Raw genomic sequence first — 23,187 nt, 5'->3', positions numbered from 1 at the left:
GGGAGATGTACAAATCAGTATTGGTATTTTAAGTTTGCACGGTTAAAGGAAAGAGCAGTCATTTCTCGGCAGAGGTATAGTTCCCTGCATGAGTACATTTCCCATTCCAGTCGGGTGTAACCACATTGCATTATCAGAATTCAAGTTCGATTGATGATTTGGAAGGTGAATAGGAGGCTGAAGTTGAGATGGCTGGAAAAGTGCAGAATATCAGTTGGTGAATGCAGGTTGGACGGCCGGTAGAAAGAGCATTCATTCTGTGGCAATAGAAGAATACACTGTGTGAGTATCTGTTACATGGTTACTGCCATATCTTATCAGCATTATTTTTAGTTTACATAATAGTAGCAGAGTACGTAAAATCTAAGAGCAATGGGTCGGCAGCTTAGACTCCCTCCACAGTGAATACCATATGCAGACGGCAGCTTAGACTCCCCCCACAACGAATATCATATGCAGATATCTTTACTCCAGTTAGTGACAGGTAGGAGGTAACAGCAGGTACCATACATGGAGTTAAGGGTGATTGTCGGGATGCCAAGGAACAAAATAATAATCATGGTGTAACTTCACAGGCCTCTATTCATCCAAACTACAGTTACCTGCAACTGTGTGGAAGCTGGAATAGTGAGACCAAAGATCAATGCCATCACACCTGGCCGTCAGCAGCTAGCACAGGAAAGAGTGTGACTGATATTGGCAGTTCCAGGATGGAGGACAGTAAAGAGCACACCAGTTACTAAGCGGCTACCGTAAACAGGTTCATTCATTTTATGTCTGCGTTTCATAAGGCTATGTGTTAGTGTTTTGGAAACATAAATTAAATGTATGAACTCATTCAGTACTCCTTTATTCATAATCCGAGATAGTCCCGGCAGTTTTGTGCCTGCTGTATGTGAAGATTAATATAAATGCTGTATTGATATTTACTGAACTTGTTTACATCGTATGCAAACTCTGTACTCATATTGTTATATATTCTAGAGTGAACCATTCTCAGCAGTGTTAGAACTTAATATCAGGGTTACATGCCAATTACTTGACAAAATACCTCAGGTTAAAACTCAATCATTTTGATCACGTTAAGACCAGATCATTACGCATCAGCTGTTTTTTCAAGCACCACACCTCTTCCTAACTAATCAGTTATGCTTTGTTATAGAATTTGTAAATACATAATCATTCTGCCAACCAATAATGATCTTTGAGACAAATAGCAACTAAGATATAATGAGGTGTCATCCAATCTTCATGAATGGAACCAATAATTCAGTACGACTTTGATAGACTTTTCAATCATGTCCTCTTTAGAAGCAAACTCTCGAATATACGAGATGCTCTGATTCGAACGCTTGGATTTGCCACCCTGTGCCCACCGTAGTCCACCATATCTATGCTTGATCAAACTCATGGTAAATACTCCTATTCTTCTCCCTTGGGCACAAATTATGTTCGAATTTCTCACTTCCTTTGCTGTAAAAATCATGCCCAAACAAAGTTCCTTCCAATTACCCAGACTTGCACATCTTTTCTTAAATACATTTTCTTTTGTATTGAATGTCTACTCCATTTGAATGCGTGAGCACAATGGGGAACCTAAACTCCATATACGCACAAGTCTTCCTCCTCTTGCACGCAATCTCCAGATCCACAAAAGAAATACAAAGCGTCATTAGATATTTGTCTTACGTTCTTGATCTCTACAACTTCTAACAAATAAGGAAAAGATTTCAAAGTTATTGAACGCAGGGGATTACCGTTGAATCTGTCTCTCAAAACCATATAGCTACTTTCCATCTTGAATATGTCCTTACGCTTGATATTGAATCCTTCATCATTTATTTGATGCAATGTATGGTCGAACATAAAAGCAAGCTCTAAGAACAAGAATGAAAGGAAAGGCGCCATTCTTCTGAAACATCGGGCATATTTATATCTCCGCCAAAATTTGGAAACTGTGTTTAGCAATGCAAGTTTAATTTGAGAAGAAACTCCTTGAATCGATACCACTGTCACAATAATCTTTGCAAGACATGACACAATTTTGAGAGGAAACTCCTTGGCTCGATACCACTGTCACAATAATCTTTGCAAGACGTGACACAATTTTGGTGACAAGGTACTCTCCATCATATATTTCTTTAGACTATGGATTATCTAGCGTGAAGGATGATTTTCTAGAAAACTAGCGAAATTGGAAAGAGCAGCTTTGGAGACTAGTAATGATGCTCTCACAAATGTTTAGTGTCCAATTTAAAAACATTTGTGTTTCCCCCTTATCACCAAGACGTTTGGAGTTATGCCATTTTCACAGTTTCAGCATGAATGTCAATGCTAAAATGACAGTTTCCCCTGAAAGTCTTATCTCCACCATCAAGTACAACAAAATATTGTTCAATATGCCCAAGCCTGTAAAGATTTAATAGAGCTTTTTCGTGGAGATTGAACTAAATATACTTTGTTATGATCCTGGAGGGCAGCCTTCACTAGCACCTCAGGGTTTTGGTGCGATGGTTCGTACCATGTGGTATCAAAGCCTCCACTCACGTTCAAGTCTCAAAGTGAGAGGCAACGCCAGCTTTGCAGTGTTCATCCGGGGCTCATACAGCCAAGGCAGGGCCCACCGTATGGGCTCAAATCCAGCCTAGAGTCTGGACTGTGAAGCCTAGTGGGATGTTATGATCCCGATGGATGGCCTTCACTAGCACCTCGGGGTTTTGGTGCAATGGTTCATACCATACTTGCAAACTAATCGATTGATTATATTATAACTCTAATATGATTTTGTGTTCTTCTTTTGCAGGAACTGCTGTAATAATGTATAAGTCTATAAATCATGGACTATGAGGAAGATATATTACTAATTTAATTCTGAAGACGGGGTTTATTCATTGCCTTGTTATTGATGAATTCCCTAGCCTTCAAAAGGTATATAAGTATAGATGTGAAAGGGCATTCCCATGTAGGGGCATGACTCTATGTGGATCATGCCTCTAAACTTTGATCGATCAATAATAAGACTGCCGATAACAAAACCAAAAGGCAGATAACAATCAACGTAACTAATACATAGTTAATGTGATCGGTGTTGCTATGAACCGATACACTACTTGATCAAAATTTGAATGCAACTGATATAAAATGTTGATCAGTATTTTGGCATTTAGTAAAATGAAAATATAAGTTGTTGATATATATATATACAATCAGTACTTCACTATTTGATTTATCATCAATTATCATATATTATATTTACTTGTAAAGTTTGCTTCAATTTACTATGAAGCTAACATTCTCAACTCTCCCTCTTTAACAAGGAGGGAATTGAAGCACATATAATACAAGATTAAATACCACCTTAAGTGTGGTCTATAATAGATTTATGTCATGGTGTCCGGCAAGATCCGGCCTGAAGAACCATAACAAATTGATTTTCATGGTCTCCGACAAAATCCAGCCCGAAGAACCATGATGAGTTGGTTATCAAGGTGTCCAACAAAATTTGGCTCGAAGAAGCATGGTAACGCTTACTCCAACACATTTTGGTGTTAGGAGATAGATCAACTATTGATAAGGTCGCCACCCTACATATGAAAGATCGTCACCTTTCATAACATAAGTTTGCAAATAATCTAATTTTCAATTATTCAAAAATATATTAAATTGAAAATGTATTTACAAATTTGTCATTCCGAGTTTACCTCAGAAGTACTCTATTTTCAACCTTGCAAGAGGCTTGGTGGAAATTTTAGCATTTTGCTCATTAGTGGAAATGTCAGCATTTTGGTGGAAATGTCTCAATGTGCTTTGAATGATTTTGGAAAATGGGATTAGCAAAAAGTTTGATGTAGCTTTGGTTATCACAATGAATCACTATGGGATTTAGTTGCTTTCCAAAAAGTCCAAATAATAGCTTTCTCAACCATACTGCTTCGCAAGCTCCCATGGATGCTGCCATATATTCAACTTCGGTGGATCTCAAGGCAGCTATTGGTTGTTTTCTATTGAGCCAAGATATCATTGTTGATCTACGACTGAAGCAACACCTTGTAGTACTTTTGCGATATGTGGAACAACCAGCCCAATCAGAATCAGTATATCCCAATGTTACACCAGTACGGGGGTACTTTGGGACAGCGGGATGTTAGGGCGAGTTTCTAAGATGGGGGGAAAATGGCCCTCATTTTCAGGACGACAAGGGGACGACCAAGGGATGGCCAGGGGACGACGGCAAGCAAAAGACAAGCTAGAGAGGGGTGTTGTATAGTAAACATGTAGAACTTGAAATGCTAGTTACGAAATGATGTTTCAATAGTTCACTAGAACATACCAAATTAAAATACTTGAAAAATAGCAAAATTGCAACATGAATTAGAACCATTGACATTCAACAGAGTAACATATTAAATAGCCAATAGTAACATTCAAAAATCAAAATTCAAATAGAAATTTGAGTACACGTCCCAACAACGCATGGTTACGGAGTGGCAGAGGTGGGGGTGCTTGGGTACTCAAGTACCCAGTGCGGGGACGTCTTGGGGACGGGTACTTCAAGGTTTGGAGGGGGGTGTGAGTCTCCAAGTTACACTAGTATATCCTTCAAGTTTAATCTCAACATTTTTGTACTTCGAACATTGAAATGACTTAAAACATTGGTGGCATAGAAGATATCAGGCCTAGTGTTTACTAAATACATAACTGATCCAATAATCTGTCTGTAGAGAGTGGGATCAATAGATTCTAAATTCACAACTTCTTCTTTTAGCTTGTGTAGATTTGTTTCCATCGAAGTTGCTAGAGGTTTGCAGTCCATCATACCGAATCTAGTTAATATGTCAAGGGTGTACTTCCCTTGATTTAGAACAATATGGTCTTTCTTTTGACATACTTCTAGACCCAAAAAGTAGTGTAGTAGACCTAGATCCTTTATTTCAAATTCAGCTATAAGATCTTGTTTGCATCTTTCAATTAAATGATCTTCAACTATTATTAATAAGTAATCAACATATAAAACAAGTATTAACATGTCATCATTAGATATTTTGAAATATATGTTTGGATCAACTTCATTTTTGAAGTATCCTAGTCCAGAGAGGTATCTATCTATCCTTTCATATCAAACTCGTGGTGCTTGTTTGAGGTCATAAAGAGCTTTCTTTAGTTTACAAACATATAGGTTCTTCTCTTTTATAACAAAACCTTCATGTTGTTCAATATATACTTCTTCATTAACGACACCATTCAAAAATGTGGTCTTCACATCCATTTGATGTATCTTCCATCCTTTGGATGTTGCAATTGCAATAATTGTCCTTACTAAAGTGTATCGAGCAATTGGAGCAAGTATTTCCTCATTATCAATACCTGCCTTTTGAGAGAAACCTCAAGCAACAAATCTTGCTTTATGTTTTTCAATATGACCATCTGAAGCATACTTGATTTTGTATAACCATTTTGATGAAACAACTAATTTGTCTTTGGGCCTAGGTACAATATCCCAAACATCATTTTGTAATATGGATTGATATTCTTCGACCATAGCATCTTTCCCTGCTTGACAAGATAGGGCTTCTTCAACAATTGATGGTTTAGATTTTGTAAGCTTAGTTACTATTGCAATGTAACAAGATTTATTTCTGGTTTTCTTGCTCTCCCTAGAGATTTCATCTGGTTCAACATTATTTTCTTCAATCATTTTTCTTGCCCATGATGGCCTTTTCTTGATATTAGAGATGTCTCTATTTTCTATGTCCGGTAATAGTTCATTCTCTTCTAATATGTTCTCCCTCTTATTTTCAATTTGCAGATTTCATCTAATTTTGTGATGGGCTCATCTTCTGTACTTGTGGATAGTTTTAAAGCAGTGTTTCCTTCAAATTTGACGTCTCCGTTGATTTCAATTGATCTTTGCCTAGGTACATAGACTATATACCCTTTGGAGTTTTCACTGTACCCAACAAATATTCCTTTCTTCCCAAATGGTTCTAACTTGGTTCTCTTTTCTTTAGGTATGTAAAAATAAACAGGGCAACCAAATATTTGGAGATGACTTAGGTCAGATTTAATTCCTATAAAGACTTCTTCAGGAGTTTTGTTTTCTAGGATTGAGTGTGGACATCTGTTTTGAATATATACAGCAATATTAGTGGCCTCCGCCTAGAATGAGAAGTGTAAACTTTGATCATGCAGCATGGCTTTTGATGCTTCAACAATGGTTCTATTTTTCTTTCTGCCACCCCATTCTGTTGAGGATTATAAGGTACAATATACTCCCTCTTAATCCCAATAAAGGTGCAAAAGTCTTTGAAATTTTCAAAGGTATATTCACCCCCATTGTCTGAACAGTTTTTATTCTTTTTGACATTTGATTTTCCACAATTGCTTTGAACTCTTTAAATTTTAATAGAACCTCATTTGATTCTTTGACCTTTAGAAAATAGATCCAGGTTTTCCTAGAAAAATCATCAATAAATATTATGTAGTATGAGAGTCCTCTTAGAGAAAGTGTTGGCATAGGTCCACATTTATCAGTATGGACTAGTTCCATAACTGATTTAGACTATGGTTGGCTAGGAGGAAAAGGTCTTTTTTACATTCTTTCCTAGAGCACATCCTTTACAAATGCCTATATGATTTGAATTGAAGTTAGGTGTTCCGTGGTGATTTTTTCTATATTTGACCGTGTACTGAATCCAATATGTCCGAGCCTTCTATGCCATATTTCATTAGGATTTATTACTTCGTGACTTAGGGCTTGCTTTTGAATGTTACACAGTTTATATAGGGTTCCATCTCTGGTCCCTATGGTGATAGCATTCTTGAGGTTAGTATTTTTAGGCCAGTACAAAACTTTGTCTTCATTAAAGTTGACTTGATACCCTTCATCAGCAAATCCAAAGATGGATACCAGATTCCTTTTTATGCCAGGTACGAAAAGAACATCTTTCAATTTTAGAGTAACCCCAATTCTTAGTTGTATAGAACATGTCCCAAATCCTTTTATCAGATAGGTGGAGTTATCTCCAATGGTGACTCCTTCAGTGAGATAATTTCCAAAAGTTTCAAACTTATCTTTGAATCCGGTTATGTGATAGGATGCATCACTGTCTATTATCCACACATTTTTGTCGGATTTCATCTCACTTGATAGAGTTGAGTAGAATAATAGCTTTTCTTCCTTTTTGTTTTGGCTAAGGAGGCTAGAATTTTTTCCCTTTCTGGACAAAGTTTGAAGGTATGTCCAAATTTCTCACACTTGTTACACTGAAATTTGGAGAAGTCTTCTCTATTGTAGTTATTGTTTCTTTTTCGTTTATCATTTTTCTTCCCTTTGAATTTTCTCATTTCCCCACTGTTATTAGAGACTAAGAAAAGAGCTTGATTTTCTCCCTCTTGATTTGAAATGATCCCTCTAGAAATTAGTCTCGATTCTTCTGAGGTGCAATCATTTTAAGTTGATCAAAAGCTGGTATTGACGGTCTGCTGACGACTTGGATGAATGCTTCCCAAGATATAGGTAGTCCTCTAAGTGTTATTATGGATAATTCTTGATCTTCTACTTTGTTTCCAATAGAAGATAGTTGATTTTTTGTTTCAGAAATTCTTCCAAAGTAGGATGAGAGACTCTCCTTTGTTCATTTTTATATTCATAAGTTGATTTTTTAATGTATGCAATCTACTTGAGTTGATCTCAAATGTGTCCTTAATTGTTTTAAATACTTCAAATGCTTTCTTAAGATTTGATATGGAAGGAAGAATACGATCATTTACTGAATCGTCAATGATTTTCCTGGCTTTATTATTTCGCCTTTTCCAAGTGGCTTTTTCTGCCTCGTCTTCAGGTATTGAAATGTCTATTTCAATGAATGATTCTAATTCCAATTCTTCGAGGATTGTTGTAATTCGAATTTTCCATCAAAAAAATTTGTTGCTCCTTCAAGCCTATCCTCAACTCAACATTGTTAGCCATGATGTTTTAAAAATTTGTTTAGCAATCTCTCTACCAATTTGGCTCTGATGCCATGTAAAGATTTAATAGATCGTTGTGGTAAAGATTGAACTGAATATACCTGCAAACTAATTGACGGATTATATTATAACTCTGATACAATTGTGTGTTCTTCTTTTGCAGGGACTGCTGTTATAATGATCGCAGATATATAAGTCTACAAATCGTGGACTGTGAGGAAGATGTATTACTGATTTAATTCTGAAGACTGGGTTTATTCATTGCCTTGTTATTGATGAATTCCCTAGCCTTCGAAAGGTATATAAGTATAGATGCCAAAGGGCATTCCCATGTAGGGGCATGACCCTACATGGTTCATGCCACGTAGAGTCATGACCCTACGTGGTCATGCCTCTAAACTTTGATCTATCAATAATAAGACTGCCAATAACATAACCAGAAGGCAGATAACAATCAACATAACTAATACAGAGTTAATGTGATCGGTGTTTGCTATGAACCGATACACTACTTGATCAGAATTTGAATGCCACCGATATATAATGTTGATCAGTATTTTGGCATTTTGTAAAATGAAAATATAAGTTGTTGATATATATATATATATATATATATATATATATTCAATCAGTACTTCACAATTTGATTTATCATCAATTATCATATATTTTATTTAATTGTAAAGTTTGCTTCAATTTACTATGAGGCTAACATTCTCAACAATATGTGCAACTTTGACAGTGAAAATTCCACCGTTCTGGATACAAAGACAACTCTTAAAAATTCAGATATACTATAGCATCGTCATTTGTGCATATCATATTTAAATTAGCAACCAGATGATAAATCCTGCAAATATATTTTACAGCCTGGGTGGCTTCATATAATTGACAGTCTTGCTACTTTTTCTTTTTATACTTGCTGCTTATAATTCTCAAGTGGATGCTACGGGTATTTCCAGAATTCCATGTGCTTCCAAATCTTGAGATGATTATGTTTGTGCTCACTAAAACCATTCATCGTGGATGGAGATAATGATGTGAACTCTTAATCCTGCAGTTCTTTTAATCCACGTGACAGATATCCCATATTTGCTCTATATTCTAGTTGCTTTATTTTTGTGCATAGCCATCCAGTAGATGGAAATCATGCCTGGTTTGATACCATCATTGACATGCCCAAACAATGTTATCACTGAAAATATGCTAGAAAATATTTTAATCAGTTCCAAATTTCACATGTTTAGTGAAACTTTTGACAATGAACTGCCCCTGAAACAGCCATTGTTCCTGTATTGAATAATCAATATTTTCTGTCACTGCTCTTTTCAGATCATCTCCTGATTCTTGTGCAATAGAGTGACACATTTCTTTACATGCAACAGGATCAATCTAAGGAAATGATATGCAACTTTTTACTGCTATAGTGGAAGGAAGCTCATCTCAATTGAAACTTCATATACAAAATGGAAATATAATAATAATCATTTGGTAAGAAAATCAAAGAAGGTGCAGAAATGGAGGCCTTAAATTTGCAAAAATTTAGGACTCCATCAGGTTCTGTGGAGAATATTATCAAATTTCATTGTGTATTTCAATATTCAATGACCATTAACTTAGTTTCTTTGTCTTCATCTCTGTTGTATATTCATGGTCACGAAGGACTTTGAAATCAAACATTTCCGATTATCTACTTGCAGGTTCTGTGATTTCAATGTTGTGCTGAGCATACTGGTAAGCAAGGGTTTTGGTACTTTTTCCTGCTTTTCATGTTGTGGGCATATATCTGTAAGAAATGACGCTCCTTTTACTGTGTGGAGTGTCCTGCTGGCCATGTATTTGTTTATCTGGAAAATGTTTAAGATCATTTTTATTTCAAACATTGGCATCTTTATTTCAAACAACTATGATTATCTCATTATATAAGGATGGACAACGGCAGTAAAAGACAACCTTCCATTGAAATGTTTGATAACTGAGATCTTAATACATAAAGTACTATGAACTATTGTTTAGTTCAGCATTATAGAAGGGCGTTAGAAAAATGATGCAAACATAGTTACATGAGAACAAATGGTTTATGATAATCAGAGCAATAGAGAATTATAAAGACAAGTCAATAGCCTCCAATAACCGCAAGAGGATCCTTCCCACATCTACAGAAAAATAAGAGAAAATTGTAAGTGTTTCAAATGTTGAACAACAAAGAAAGAGGAGACTATACGCTCTGTCTATCTTATGCATTGTTCAAAATGTATAAGCGAAGGTTTGTGTGTTTTTATTTCCATTAATGGCCTCAAAAAAACCAAAAGATTATTTTTGGACAGTACTCTATCGAAAGATGAGGTATACAAAGTGATAGAGATGGAGTTAAAGTTCATGTACGATTTCCTATTCTCCAAGTCAGCTTCGCAGCGTTTACTATGTATGGAGCATTTAGGCACTTTCTCAGTGCCTATTTTCTTGTCGTAGACACCATTCTGGTATTATAATGTATGCCCTCCTTTTCTAGTGTTCCTTATGGAAGTCAATCAGCTCTGCAGAATTATTGTATCTGACTAGGCTATAGTAAGGTTGATTTGCATTAAGATTCAATATCATCGTCTCCCTCAAGAATTTTACGGCATCTTCATTACAAGGACTTGAAAAAGATATTATCATCACTGCATTTTGAAGATAATTGAGATAGTTATTTCTTTGCTAAGGGAGGTCAGGAGACTGCTGGGAGATCAATACTGGAAGAAAGAAAATCAGCAATACAGTGTCATAAGCACTTGCTTCAAGACAAGGGACTCTGTTATATGAATTTTGTTTGATTTCACTTTGAGTACCACTTTATCCAAGAATTATGCTTACCTTTTTCTCTCACACCCCAATCTTTTGCATGTCCACCTAGACACTGCAAAGATGGTGTTTATGAAACTTCACCATAAAATTATTCATCCCAAATGTGGAAAGGCTGATGAGATGAAAAATATATTCAATGGGGAAACATTTTAGGCAAAAGCTTAGACCTAACTCGTGCACTGCTGAAAATTGAAAGGGAACAGCTATGGGAATTATTAGCCAAGTATTGGACTGCTTTGGTTTTATACATTGTTGTTTACAACAAAGTTGCATTCCATGCAGAGTGCCTTGCTGCAGGAGGGCAATTCTTGATGCAATTGTGGGTTTTGCTAGGACACATAGGATGTGGTGAGCAGTCAGACATTGCAGTGACAAGGAAAGAGGAGAATACGACAATAAAAGATAAGGAAGATTAAGAGAAAAAGCTTCAAACAACGACATGATACCCAGGGAATGACATTGTCAGAACCCCTAATTTCAAAAAATTAAATGAGATTTTATGAAGTTTTGAAATCTACCAAACAAATTGGGGATTTTTACCCTAACTCACTATCATTTTTACACTCTCTAGACTTTTCCATTGCTGTGGCAGCAAGGGTTTGGACTGGTGTGTGCTAATAGATGCCCATTTTCACTGGTATGCACATGGGTTCTATGGAGAATATTAACAAATTTGCTTTATGTATTAAGATCTTCTATGACCATTAACTCAATTTCTTTGTCTTCATCTCTAGTGTATATTCATGGCCACAAGGGACTTTGAAATCAAACATTCTTGATCCTTTGTTTGCAAGTTCTATGACTTCAATGTCATGTTGGGCATACTGGTAAGCAAGGGTATTGAGCATGTATGGGCTTTATCTAGAAAATGTTTTTGATGTTCTCCTCCATATTAAAATTGAAATTTCCTTCTTAAATATTTGTCTATGCATACCTTTATGCACATTATAAAAAAGAAATTTGGGTTTCTTTTTTCACATTGCATTATTTCTCATTTTTGGAAATTTACCATGTTAGTTTTTTTTAAATGCAGCTATGGTTTGGAAACACAATAATTTTGGAACCCTGTGCAAATATAACCGTTATGTCTGTGAATCTCTGCATTTCTACTTAAAAACTTTGAGGAGATAATGAACAACACTACTCTTGATCTTTTAACTCATAGGAATGCAATTTTTGTGCACTCTTTTATACACATATGTTGTTTGTGTATTTTGAAATAAAGGTATTTCTTATATGCAAGAAATTTTTTTTAAAATGTCTTTGATTTCACTGATTTCTTGCCAAATCCACTGGATAGGGTTTTTTGACGATGTCATTGTTTGGGTATCATGTCATTGTTTTAAGTTTTTTCTCTTAATTTTCCTTCTCTTTTATTGTCTTGTCCTTCACTTATCTTGTCACCTAAATGTCTCAATGCTCACCACATCCAATGTGTCCTAGCAACACCCACAATTGTGTCAAGAATTGCCCTCGTACAGCTAAGCACTCTACATAGAATGTATCTTTGTCGTAAACACCAATGTAGTCCAATACTCGACTAATAATTCCGACAGTTCTTCCCTTTCAATTTTCAGCAGTGCGCGAGTTAGGTCTAAGCCTTTGCCTAAAATGATTTCCCCAATGAAAACATTTTTCAACTCATCGACTTTTCTACATTTGAGATTCATAATCTCATGGTGAAGTTTCATAAACACCATCTTTACGGTCTAGATGGACAAGCAAAAGATTGGTGTGTGAGACTAAAAGGTAACCACAATCCCTGGATAAGGTGGTACTCACATTGAAATCGGGCAATTTCCATATAAGAGAGTCCTTGATCTTGAAGCAAGTGCTTATGACACTGTACTGCTGAATTTCTTTCTTCGAGTATTGATCTCCCAACAACCTTTTGATCTCCCTTAGCAAAGAAATAGCTATCTCAATCATCTTGAAATTGCAGCAATTATAATATCTTTTTCAAGTCCTTGTAATGAAGAGACGGTAAAATTCTTGAGACAATGATATTGAATCTTGATGCAAATCAACCTTACCATAGCCCACTCAGGTGCAATAGTTTTGCACAGCTAATGGACTTCCATAAAGAACACTACAAAAAGGATATACATTATAATTCCTTGTGTTCCCTTGAATCTATCACCTTTGATTTCAAAGAATACCATAATGGCAACTACAATAAGAAAAGAGGCACTGAGAAAGCGCCTAAATGCTCCATACATACTAAACATTCTGAAGCTTCACTCAGAGAATAGGAAATCATACATGAACTTTAATTCATCTCTACCACTTTGAATATCTCATCATTTGATAGAGTGGTGTCCAAAAACTATCTTCTGGTTTTCCTCAAGGCCCTTCATGCAAATAAAGACCCACAAACCTTCACTTATACATTTTGAACCATGCATAAGACAGACAAAGCATATAGTCTCCCCTTTCTTTGTTGTTCAGCATTTGAAATGCACATACAATTTTCTCTTGTTTTTCTGTACATACAAGAAGGATCCTCTTACAGTTACTAGAGGCTATTGACTTGTCTTTGTAATTCTCTATTGCTTTGATAATAATAAATCACTTGTTCTCATATAACTATAATAGCATCATTTTCATAATGTCCTTCTATAATGATATTCTAAACAATACTTCATAATACTTTACGCACTAAGATCTCAGCTATCAAACATTTAAATGGAAGGTTGACATTTATTGTCATTGTCCATCCTTATATAATGAGATAATCAATTGTTTGAAATAAAAATGTCAATGTTCGTTAATCAATTCCTCATGACGTACATAGGGGGCAAGCCCATTAAATCATGCAGTCACACGCATGATACCAAAACTTTACATGAAGTCAAAACTCCCTCTAATTTAGATCTAATCAAGACCTTCAAGGATCAACTTGAACATATCATTTATTCGTTCCTTCAAACGGATGTGTCAAACTCCCTCCGAACATCAATCTTTTGAGCTTCTTTGAAGAAGTGGCAAGCTCCCTCTAAATCTAATATCAATCATCATTTTCTTGCAAGAACATCCTCGGAAAAGATCAAGGAAAATAGTGTCGTTGGTAGAAACTATGTTGCCGACAGATAGATTAGTATTATGATATTGCTATCAGGATTTAACTGTGTGATTTTGAGTCAAACTCATTGACCCATGTTTCATGAGTAGTGATTCAACATGAATCCATCTCTCATTAGAATAAATGGAACACTTAGCACTCATTGGATCTAGGTGATGCTCACAAGGGTGAAGCACCGAGACTTCCTGGGAGGTCACCCATCCCAGTACTACTCTAGCTTGAGCGCGCTTAACTACGGAGTTTCCTCTATCATTAAACCCAAAGCTTGCAACCCCATTTGCAAAACCTTCACCAAGTGTTGTGCCTTATGAACCATTCATTAGAAAGCCCCTTAAGCTCATCAATTGATAAGTAGGAGATATTTTCCATAGCAAGTCAAATTATGATATTGCTATCAAGATTTAACTGTGTGATTTTGAGTCAAACTCATTGACACATGTTTCATGAGTAGTGATTCAACATGAATCCATCTCTCATTAGAATAAATGGAACACTTAGCACTCACTAGATCTAGGTGATGCTCACAGGGGTGAAGCACCGGGACTTCCCGGGAGGTCACCCATCCCAGTACTACTCCAGCCTGAGCGCGCTTAACTACGGAGTTTCCTCTATCGTTAAACCAAAGCTTGCAACCCTATTTGCAAAACCTTCACCAAGTGTTGTGCCTTATGAACCATTTATTAGGAAGCCCCTTAAGCTCATCAATTGATAAGTAGGAGATACTTTCCACAGCAAGTCAAATTATGATATTGCTATCGGGATTTAACTGTGTGATTTTGAGTCAAACTCATTGACCCATGTTTCATGAGTAGTGATTCAACATGAATCCATCTCTCATTAGAATAAATGGAACACTTAGCACTCATTGGATCTAGGTGATGCTCACAGGGGTGAAGCACCGGGACTTCCTGGGAGGTCACCCATCCCAGTACTACTCCAGCCTGAGCACGCTTAACTACGGAGTTGCACAAGGCTTAATTGATGAGCTTAAGGGGCTTTCTAATGAATGGTTCATAAGGCACAACACTTAGTGAAGGTTTTGCAAATGGGGTTGCAAGCTTTGGGTTTAACGATAGAGGAAACTTCGTAGTTAAGCGCGCTCAGGCTGGAGTAGTACTGGGATGGGTGACCTCCCAGGAAGTCCCGGTGCTTCACCCCTGTGAGCATCACCTAGATCCAATGAATGCTAAGTGTTCCATTTATTCTAATGAGAGATGGATTCATGTTGAATCACTACTCATGAAACATGGGTCAATGAGTTTGACTCAAAATCACACAGTTAAACCCTGATAGCAATATCATAATTTGACTTGCTGTGGAAAATATCTCCTACTTATCAATTGATGAGCTTAAGGGGCTTCCTAATGAATGGTTCATAAGGCACAACACTTGGTGAAGGTTTTGCAAATGGGGTTGCAAGCTTTGGTTTAACGATAGACGAAACTTCGTAGTTAAGCGCGCTCAGGCTGGAGTAGTACTGGGATGGGTGACCTCCCAGGAAGTCCCGGTGCTTCACCCCTGTGAGCATCACCTAGATCCAATGAGTGCTAAGTGTTCCATTTATTCTAATGAGAGATGGATTCATGTTGAATCACTACTCATGAAACATGGGTCAATGAGTTTGACTCAAAATCACACAGTTAAATCCTGATAGCAATATCATAATTTGACTTGCTGTGGAAAATATCTCCTACTTATCAATTGATGAGCTTAAGGGGCTTTCTAATGAATGGTTCATAAGACACAACACTTGGTGAAGGTTTTGCAAATGGGGTTGCAAGCTTTGGTTTAACGATAGAGGAAACTCCGTAGTTAAGCGTGCTCAGGCTGGAGTAGTACTGGGATGGGTGACCTCCCAGGAAGTCCCGGTGCTTCACCCCTGTGAGCATCACCTAGATCCAATGAGTGCTAAGTGTTCCATTTATTCTAATGAGAGATGGATTCATGTTGAATCACTACACATGAAACATGGGTCAATGAGTTTGACTCAAAATCACACAGTTAAATCCTGATAGCAATATCATAATTTGACTTGCTGTGGAAAATATCTCCTACTTATCAATTGATGAGCTTAAGAGGCTTTCTAATGAATGGTTCATAAGGCACAACACTTGGTGAAGGTTTTGCAAATGGGGTTGCAAGCTTTGGGTTTAACGATAGAGGAAACTCCGTAGTTAAGCGGGCTCAGGCTAGAGTAGTACAGGGATGGGTGACCTCCCGGGAAGTCCCGGTGCTTCACCCCTGTGAGCATCACCTAGATCCAATGAGTGCTAAGTGTTCCATTTATTCTAATGAGAGATGGATTCATGTTGAATCACTACTCATGAAACATGGGTCAATGAGTTTGACTCAAAATCACACAGTTAAATCCTGATAGCAATATCATAATTTGACTTGCTGTGGAAAATATCTCCTACTTATCAGTTGATGAGCTTAAGGGGCTTTCTAATGAATGGTTCATAAGGCACAACACTTGGTGAAGGTTTTGCAAATGGGGTTGCAAGCTTTGGGTTTAACAATAGAGGAAACTCCGTAGTTAAGCGGGCTCAGGCTGGAGTAGTACTGGGATGGGTGACCTCCCAGGAAGTCTCGATGCTTCACCCCTGTGAGCATCACCTAGATCCAATGAGTGCTAAGTGTTCCATTTATTCTAATGAGAGATGGATTCATGTTGAATCACTACTCATGAAACATGGGTCGATGAGTTTGACTCAAAATCACACAGTTAAATCCTGATAGCAATATCATAATTTGACTTGTTGTGGAAAATATCTCCTACTTATCAATAGATTAGTATTGTTATGTCGCCGACGGACCCCTTCGGCCACATAACAATACTAATCTATCCATCGACTACACAGTTTCTACCGACAACAAATAGCTCTTATAGTAATAAAATCACTTTTAATAATTATTCTTGATAATAATATTATTATATTTTAACTATAAGAACATCACAAATTTGATTTTAAATAATCATCTACATATAAATGATCTATTAGAATTATTTTAATATTATATATATATATATATATATATATATATATATATATATATATATATATATATATATATATATATATATATATATATATATATATATATATATATATATATATGTGTGTGTGTGTGTGTACAAATTTATCCCTCTATATATATAATGATCACATTTATATTGTGCCATTCAATAAGAAGAATAATGAAAGAATATTTACAATATTTAAATTACATTACATATACCTTTATTTGATTCTTATTAAATCCACGTAAATACTCTTCCCTACCCTTGCAATGGTATCCATGTAGGATTCATTGCAATTTAAGATATATCATGCTCCACCCAAAGGCCACGTATGTCACCTTTAAATATGTTCAAACAAAAAACATGCCATATAATATTAGTCAATCGCCCTTTGAATATATTATTTTTTCGCAGTAATACGGTTGAGGGGTAGTTGAAGTAATCAATAAAATCATGCATTTTATTTAGGTCTGCAATACGAAGTGCAAAGTCTTCAACATAGCTATTATATATTGTCAGCCACAACTATGTTAAATAATATCTGCCACTTTATCTTCAAGTTATTTACGCAAGTCAAGGTACTTCCAAAAATCAAAATCGTCACCAAAAATCAACATCGGTTATGATGACCCTTTCCTGGCATTGAAAGTCATTTTGCTTTACTTCACCAAGCTTTGCATGATGCTTCACTTAGCTTTCGATGTGGGTGTGGCAACTAGCAAAGTCTACTTATTTACCATCTAATCTAACAAGTCCCTCGTATTTGATGCTCAATACGCTTCAATATATCGATGGTGGTTTTACTATCTTAATGTTACGCCGGTTGACGTGGTCTATTTCAATGATAATATCCAACTTCCTATGCTATTTGTGCCACATGGGGGTGATTAGATTCATTTTTCTATCTCTTCAATTATCAATTCCGTATTGGCCCATAGCTTGAGCATAGGTTCGTTTACACAATGGCTAGTAATGGTCGATAACATTCAATAATGGTTGACTGCGTTGGTAATGATTGTTTGCAATTGTCCTTACTGGTTTGCTCATTCCCTTTGGCACCCACTTCCCACTTTGAAGATAATCACATGGGGAGGGTACGCAAAAATGTTTGTCACATTTTAACAGATTGCATTGCTAATGTCACCATTCATAAACCATAGAGTCTTGGATTCCTACATGAGTCACAATGATGCTTCCTATTCGCACGTAAGGAGATGAGCTTCCAATTCGCACACGGATTTCTAATTCACTCTTCCAAAATCCAAGTTTAACAATGATATCAACATATCTGATGATATGCAATTTCCTTCCAAGTATGACTGCATGTTATATTTAGTATCTATCAAGCAACAATATTTGTGATTTAAGGAGACTAATCAAATAACTGCATGCATCGATCACTATCCATAGTGGGAGACAAATTTTGATGACTATTGAACCAAGAATACAGTTGTACAACTATGACGATTTGAAGACCACTCCATCTATATCATACATATGTTTGATTCAACACCATCGCAGTAGTTGTGGTGATTGCAAGGGTTATCACCTATTGTGACCCAATCCTCATTGCCAAATTAATTGCATGAATTATCCTTGCACTCTCTACAGCATCTATGATTGCATTAGAAGCCTGCTCTAATACCAAGTTATTTTTCAAGATCACAGCCAATTGTAGTAAGCACTACCATGTTAGGTATGTGTGTTCCAAATGGCAGCGATCTCTTATTTATAATGAGGGTAAGCTATGAAGAGACATGTCTATTCATTAATTAGATAGTTAATATAATAAAATATATATATATATATATATATATATATATATATATATATATATATATATATATATATATATATATATATATATATATATATATATATATATATATATATATATATATATCATTGTTATATTAATTTCTCTCATATAATAATTAACTTATATCTCATGTATAATGAGCACACATATATAAATTATATCTCATATATAATTATATATATTCATAGGTTTATCCAACTAAAGCTACCAAACATCACTAGATCAGTTCCACTTGAGTCTAGGGGAGTTTTGCGGTGGTCAATTGCACGTTACTGGCAGTTTGACCCCTTTTCTCTCTACTTTTCATCATATATCCGGCCCTAGGAATTTAGAGGCCTATTCATTGTATTCTCACCTCATTGTTAAGATATCTGACTTTTGGTCATGATTTTGCACCTCGCAAATCATGCTTGACTATTTGGGCATGTAGATTGTAGCAAATTTCCTGATTATCCATATACATAGATTGATTCCTTCTCAATTGTTCTTTTGTGTTCATTATTTGTGAAATTTTGATTATCAATCAATTTCCTTATGAATTTTGCATGCAGATTTAATATCCCATAGTGCAGATTTGTGATTGTGTTTTCATGTATTGATTCTGAATATGTGAAAACACAAGTGTTTTCCTCTTCAGGTATCAGGATACCAAAAATTTTCATAGTGTTACTTTTGCAAAGTTGTCTGATTGATTTGTGAATTTGCAATGTTTTTTGATGAATAAAATTGATAAGTTGTGGCTACAAGTCTTGTCAAATTCATTGGTGTATCAACCCATTACTTTAAGTTTCAATTTAACAAGCACATCCATTTATCCCTATCCCTGTCAAGATTTACTTTTAGGTGATTCATCAAGTGAATCCGCCCCTAAATTGGAGATTCGCTCTCACCTTGGGCACACCCACAACCGGAGAGTGTTTCCATGTTCCAATAGGATAGCTTAACAAAGCATCACACTATAAGCACAATCCTAATTGACAATGTAGTACCTAAGTAAACTTAAGTAATGTTTGTCTATCTCCTAAACAAATAGCATTCTAGGTAAAACAATTAAACACGCCAACAAAGTCCATCCATTAAGTTAGATGTCCTAAATATGGGTATCCGCCAAAGTCTAATCAAGTCCTCCTCATCAATGAAGTGCAACCCTAAAGGATAGTTAGCTCACAATCTACAGATAAGTGGTCAAGAGACAACCCTCCCCATATAGAGCATAGAGAGGGGTTCTCTACATAGAATGAGATGGAAATGGTGGCCAAAGAAGGTATGGTCATTTATGGGCCCCTCTGTATATAGATAGGTTGACAATTTCAAGCAAATGTATGGTTGGGTGACATTTAAAGATGGTTGATTAGGCTCCAGAAGTCAAATCCAAGCTATCTTTTGTTTCTAGTTTGCATTGAATCTAAGGATGCACTAAATCATATGACTCAAGCATTTAACCTATGAAAAGAGGAGCAAGATATGACTTCAAACTGGACCAAGGCCCTTTTCCACTTGAGGATCCTATTATTGTAAGTTTACAACAAAAAATAGCTCTCAATAAAATTAGAATGGCTTAAAATCAAGTGGTTCATAAGTTTACAAAGCCCAGCTCTCAATAAAATTGGAATGGCTTAAAATCAAGTGGTTCATAAGTTTACAATAAAGACCAGCTCTCAATAAAATTGGAATGGCTTAAAATCAAGTGGTTCATAAGTTTAGAAAAGCCCAACTCTCAATAAAACTGGAATGGCTTAAAATCAAGTGGTTCATAAGTTTGCAACAAAGACCAGCTCTCAATGAGTTTGGAATGACTTAAAATCAAGTGGTTCACATCCTAGGGCCAAGGTCACTTTTTGATAATTACTTTTCAATAGTTTGGTTCAACAAATTGTCTCTCTAAGAGGGTTGATGTTGCTTATGATGATGGATAACCACTTGCATTAATGTTACTTATTCAACTACTCTTGCTTATCCAGCAAAATCTACTATTTTTGCTTCATCAACAAACTCTAGATATAAGAGATCTACCACTTTTTTTTGTTGCTGGGCATAGATATGTTACCAATGAATCTAAATGTACTTTTGTTTCTTGAGTTATGGGATCTACTACTGCTCCAAATGGTTCAACTTATAAATCTTCCCTTGGGGTTGAAACTATATCTACCCTCACTTCTCTTGTCTTTGGTGTGTCTTCCTTAGCTTCTGGTAGAGAAAGCAAATACAAAAAAGAATCTAAAAGTAGGTGTATATATTTTATATTGTCTTTTTGAAATACATATACTCAAGAAACAATACAACAAACGTATAGTGCTCACTAAAACTTATGTCTACATAGCTCCCGTTGCTGCATGGAACTACTGAAGACCTCAAAATGACCTCATTGTTCCTTTGCACTGCTAAACACTATGGAATAAACTTGATGCTCACTTACATTACCAAATATATTATCAAGTTTTCAACCTTATGAGAGCCAATTCAAAATGCTTGAGGATTTTGTCTCAAGCAACAGGTTGCTATAATAGTTACTATAGTAGTGTCGAATTTCTGAAAAAGGAATGAAGATTTTGTGTTTAAAATAATCAATGATGTCTTTCCACTACTCACTGACACTAATCTCTCTGCATAATCCTTGCTACCTTATACCACTAAAGATCTCAGAATGACCTCATTGTTGCCTAGCACTGCTGAATACTGAGGAATAACCCTGCACCACTAATTTACTAGATATCTGAGTGTTTCCATCCTCATAAGAGTCCATCTCAAAATGCCTAAGGATTTCATCTCAACAACAAACTCCTGTAGCAGAATCCCATTCTGTAAACAAAATGAGGCTTATGTGTTTGTGATGATGCATTTCTTCTTTGCAATACTACTTATATAAACTTCAGATCCCGCAATCCGTAAATGATAGGTATTAATCCCAAGTTCAATGATAGCTAACAAACAAACACTCCCCGAGGGTTGAGAGGGATAACTGACTACCTGAATCCTTACTTAAGCTGATTCCTTTTTTAACTAAAGATAACTAGTGTTACAACTGTAGCATCCTTTATTTAACTGACACAACTATATCCAGCTGACTAACTAAAAAGACCAGCTAAATCTAATAGCTGACAGGATCCAGTCAACCCTAAACCATGTCAAATATCAACAGGTCAGTGTCTGCTGGTGAAAAAGGAGATATTACGATATTCTTTGCAAAAAGTTAAATAGTCAAATCATGAAACACTTTAGTTGAGGAGCACAACCTACTTATATAGATAAATGTTCTTTTCAAAACGCAGACACATTTAACCTTTTCTATGTTTCTTCTTTTCACTAATCGAACATTTTCACACCATTTTTTATTTCCTCTTCTTACGAGTATCATTTTGAACCTAAATGATTAAATTCTTTCCAGATTAGCGATTAAATTGTTACAGAAAGGCGTGCCCGTGCTCAAGCGAAATATTTGTCTCTTATTGCCCTTTTTCCCCTATCCACAAGTACATAATACCAAGAACAAAAGCAGAATATCATATGCACTTTTAAAATCTTCAATAAGGATATCCCGATTTCTAAGATCCGTCAGCTTGTGTCTGCGCAACAAAATATAAGGCAATGCTATCGATATTGTACCTGGGGTCAATTAGTAAGTCTCCACGAAACAATAAGGAAAACCAACCACAAGAAAAATCAATCCTTCGCTGTCCATTACTAAAAAAGTTATATCTTGCATATCATAAATTTCAAGCAACTTGCAAAGGTGCTCTTCCCTGTCCGTTACTAAAAGCGTCACGCATTATATGTCACCCAAAGCCTAATTTTCAGAAACCGATTCCCCAATCAATTGCTCAAATCTATGAAAACATGAGATAATCTTTCCACATAATATAACCTTAACGTACCTGTAAGAATCAAAAAGTCCATAACCGTGCAATAAAAGTCTATCTTCAAGCCAAAATAAGATAAATAAATTCATCACAACATTTTCTTCATATGCATTTTTATCCTATTTACAGATTAAACAACCGTCTACAGCTATAATCTCTGTAACAAAGCCAAACTCAATTAAATTTCACGTGCACGCTAACATTGAACAAAATTGATTTAAGAAAACTATCAAATTAAAAGCAGCGGAATTACATACATAGTTGGCTTATCGTCAGGTCTGGCAGAGAGAGCGGCTTCCTTCTCAGACTCGGACGCCATGGTTGTATGGGAAACTTCCCCTCCCAGATGAGAGCTCAAAACCCTCAGCCTCAAACCCTTTCCTACTTCCAATAGTTTATTCATTAATACCCTGCCCATAAATTATAGAATCCAACGTCAATTCAGGAGTCCCGTGTGGGGAATACATTCTCAGAACATATCCACTCTGGCTTCAAGTATATATTTGCTTTCGTCACTTGTGTGTCAAAGTAAATATTCATGGCATTTCAAAGAAGGTAATTCTTTCATTGCTCAAAGCTTTTAAAGATGATT

At 35.9% G+C, this 23,187-nt stretch overlaps 1 protein-coding gene across 1 annotated transcript in view; it reads right to left on the bottom strand.

The window, feature by feature from the left end:
* The window catches only part of HIT3 (HIS triad family protein 3), a 47,054-nt gene extending 24,067 nt beyond the window's left edge, over positions 1 to 22,987 (bottom strand). The window contains exon 1 of the mRNA XM_089802970.1: positions 22,853 to 22,987. Coding sequence (XP_089659096.1) covers positions 22,853 to 22,914 — 62 coding nt within the window. The 5' untranslated portion in view covers positions 22,915 to 22,987. The remainder of the gene's footprint in view (positions 1 to 22,852) is intronic.
* Positions 22,988 to 23,187: the final 200 nt, after the last annotated feature.

The sequence above is a fragment of the Cupressus sempervirens genome, chromosome 10 (genome assembly GCF_028749045.1).
Source record: "Cupressus sempervirens isolate cs-2001-9-10 chromosome 10, ASM2874904v1, whole genome shotgun sequence".
NCBI lineage: Eukaryota > Viridiplantae > Streptophyta > Pinopsida > Cupressales > Cupressaceae > Cupressus > Cupressus sempervirens.
The sequence above is the reverse complement of the archived record's forward strand: the minus strand, read 5'-3'. Positions and strand labels throughout refer to the sequence as shown.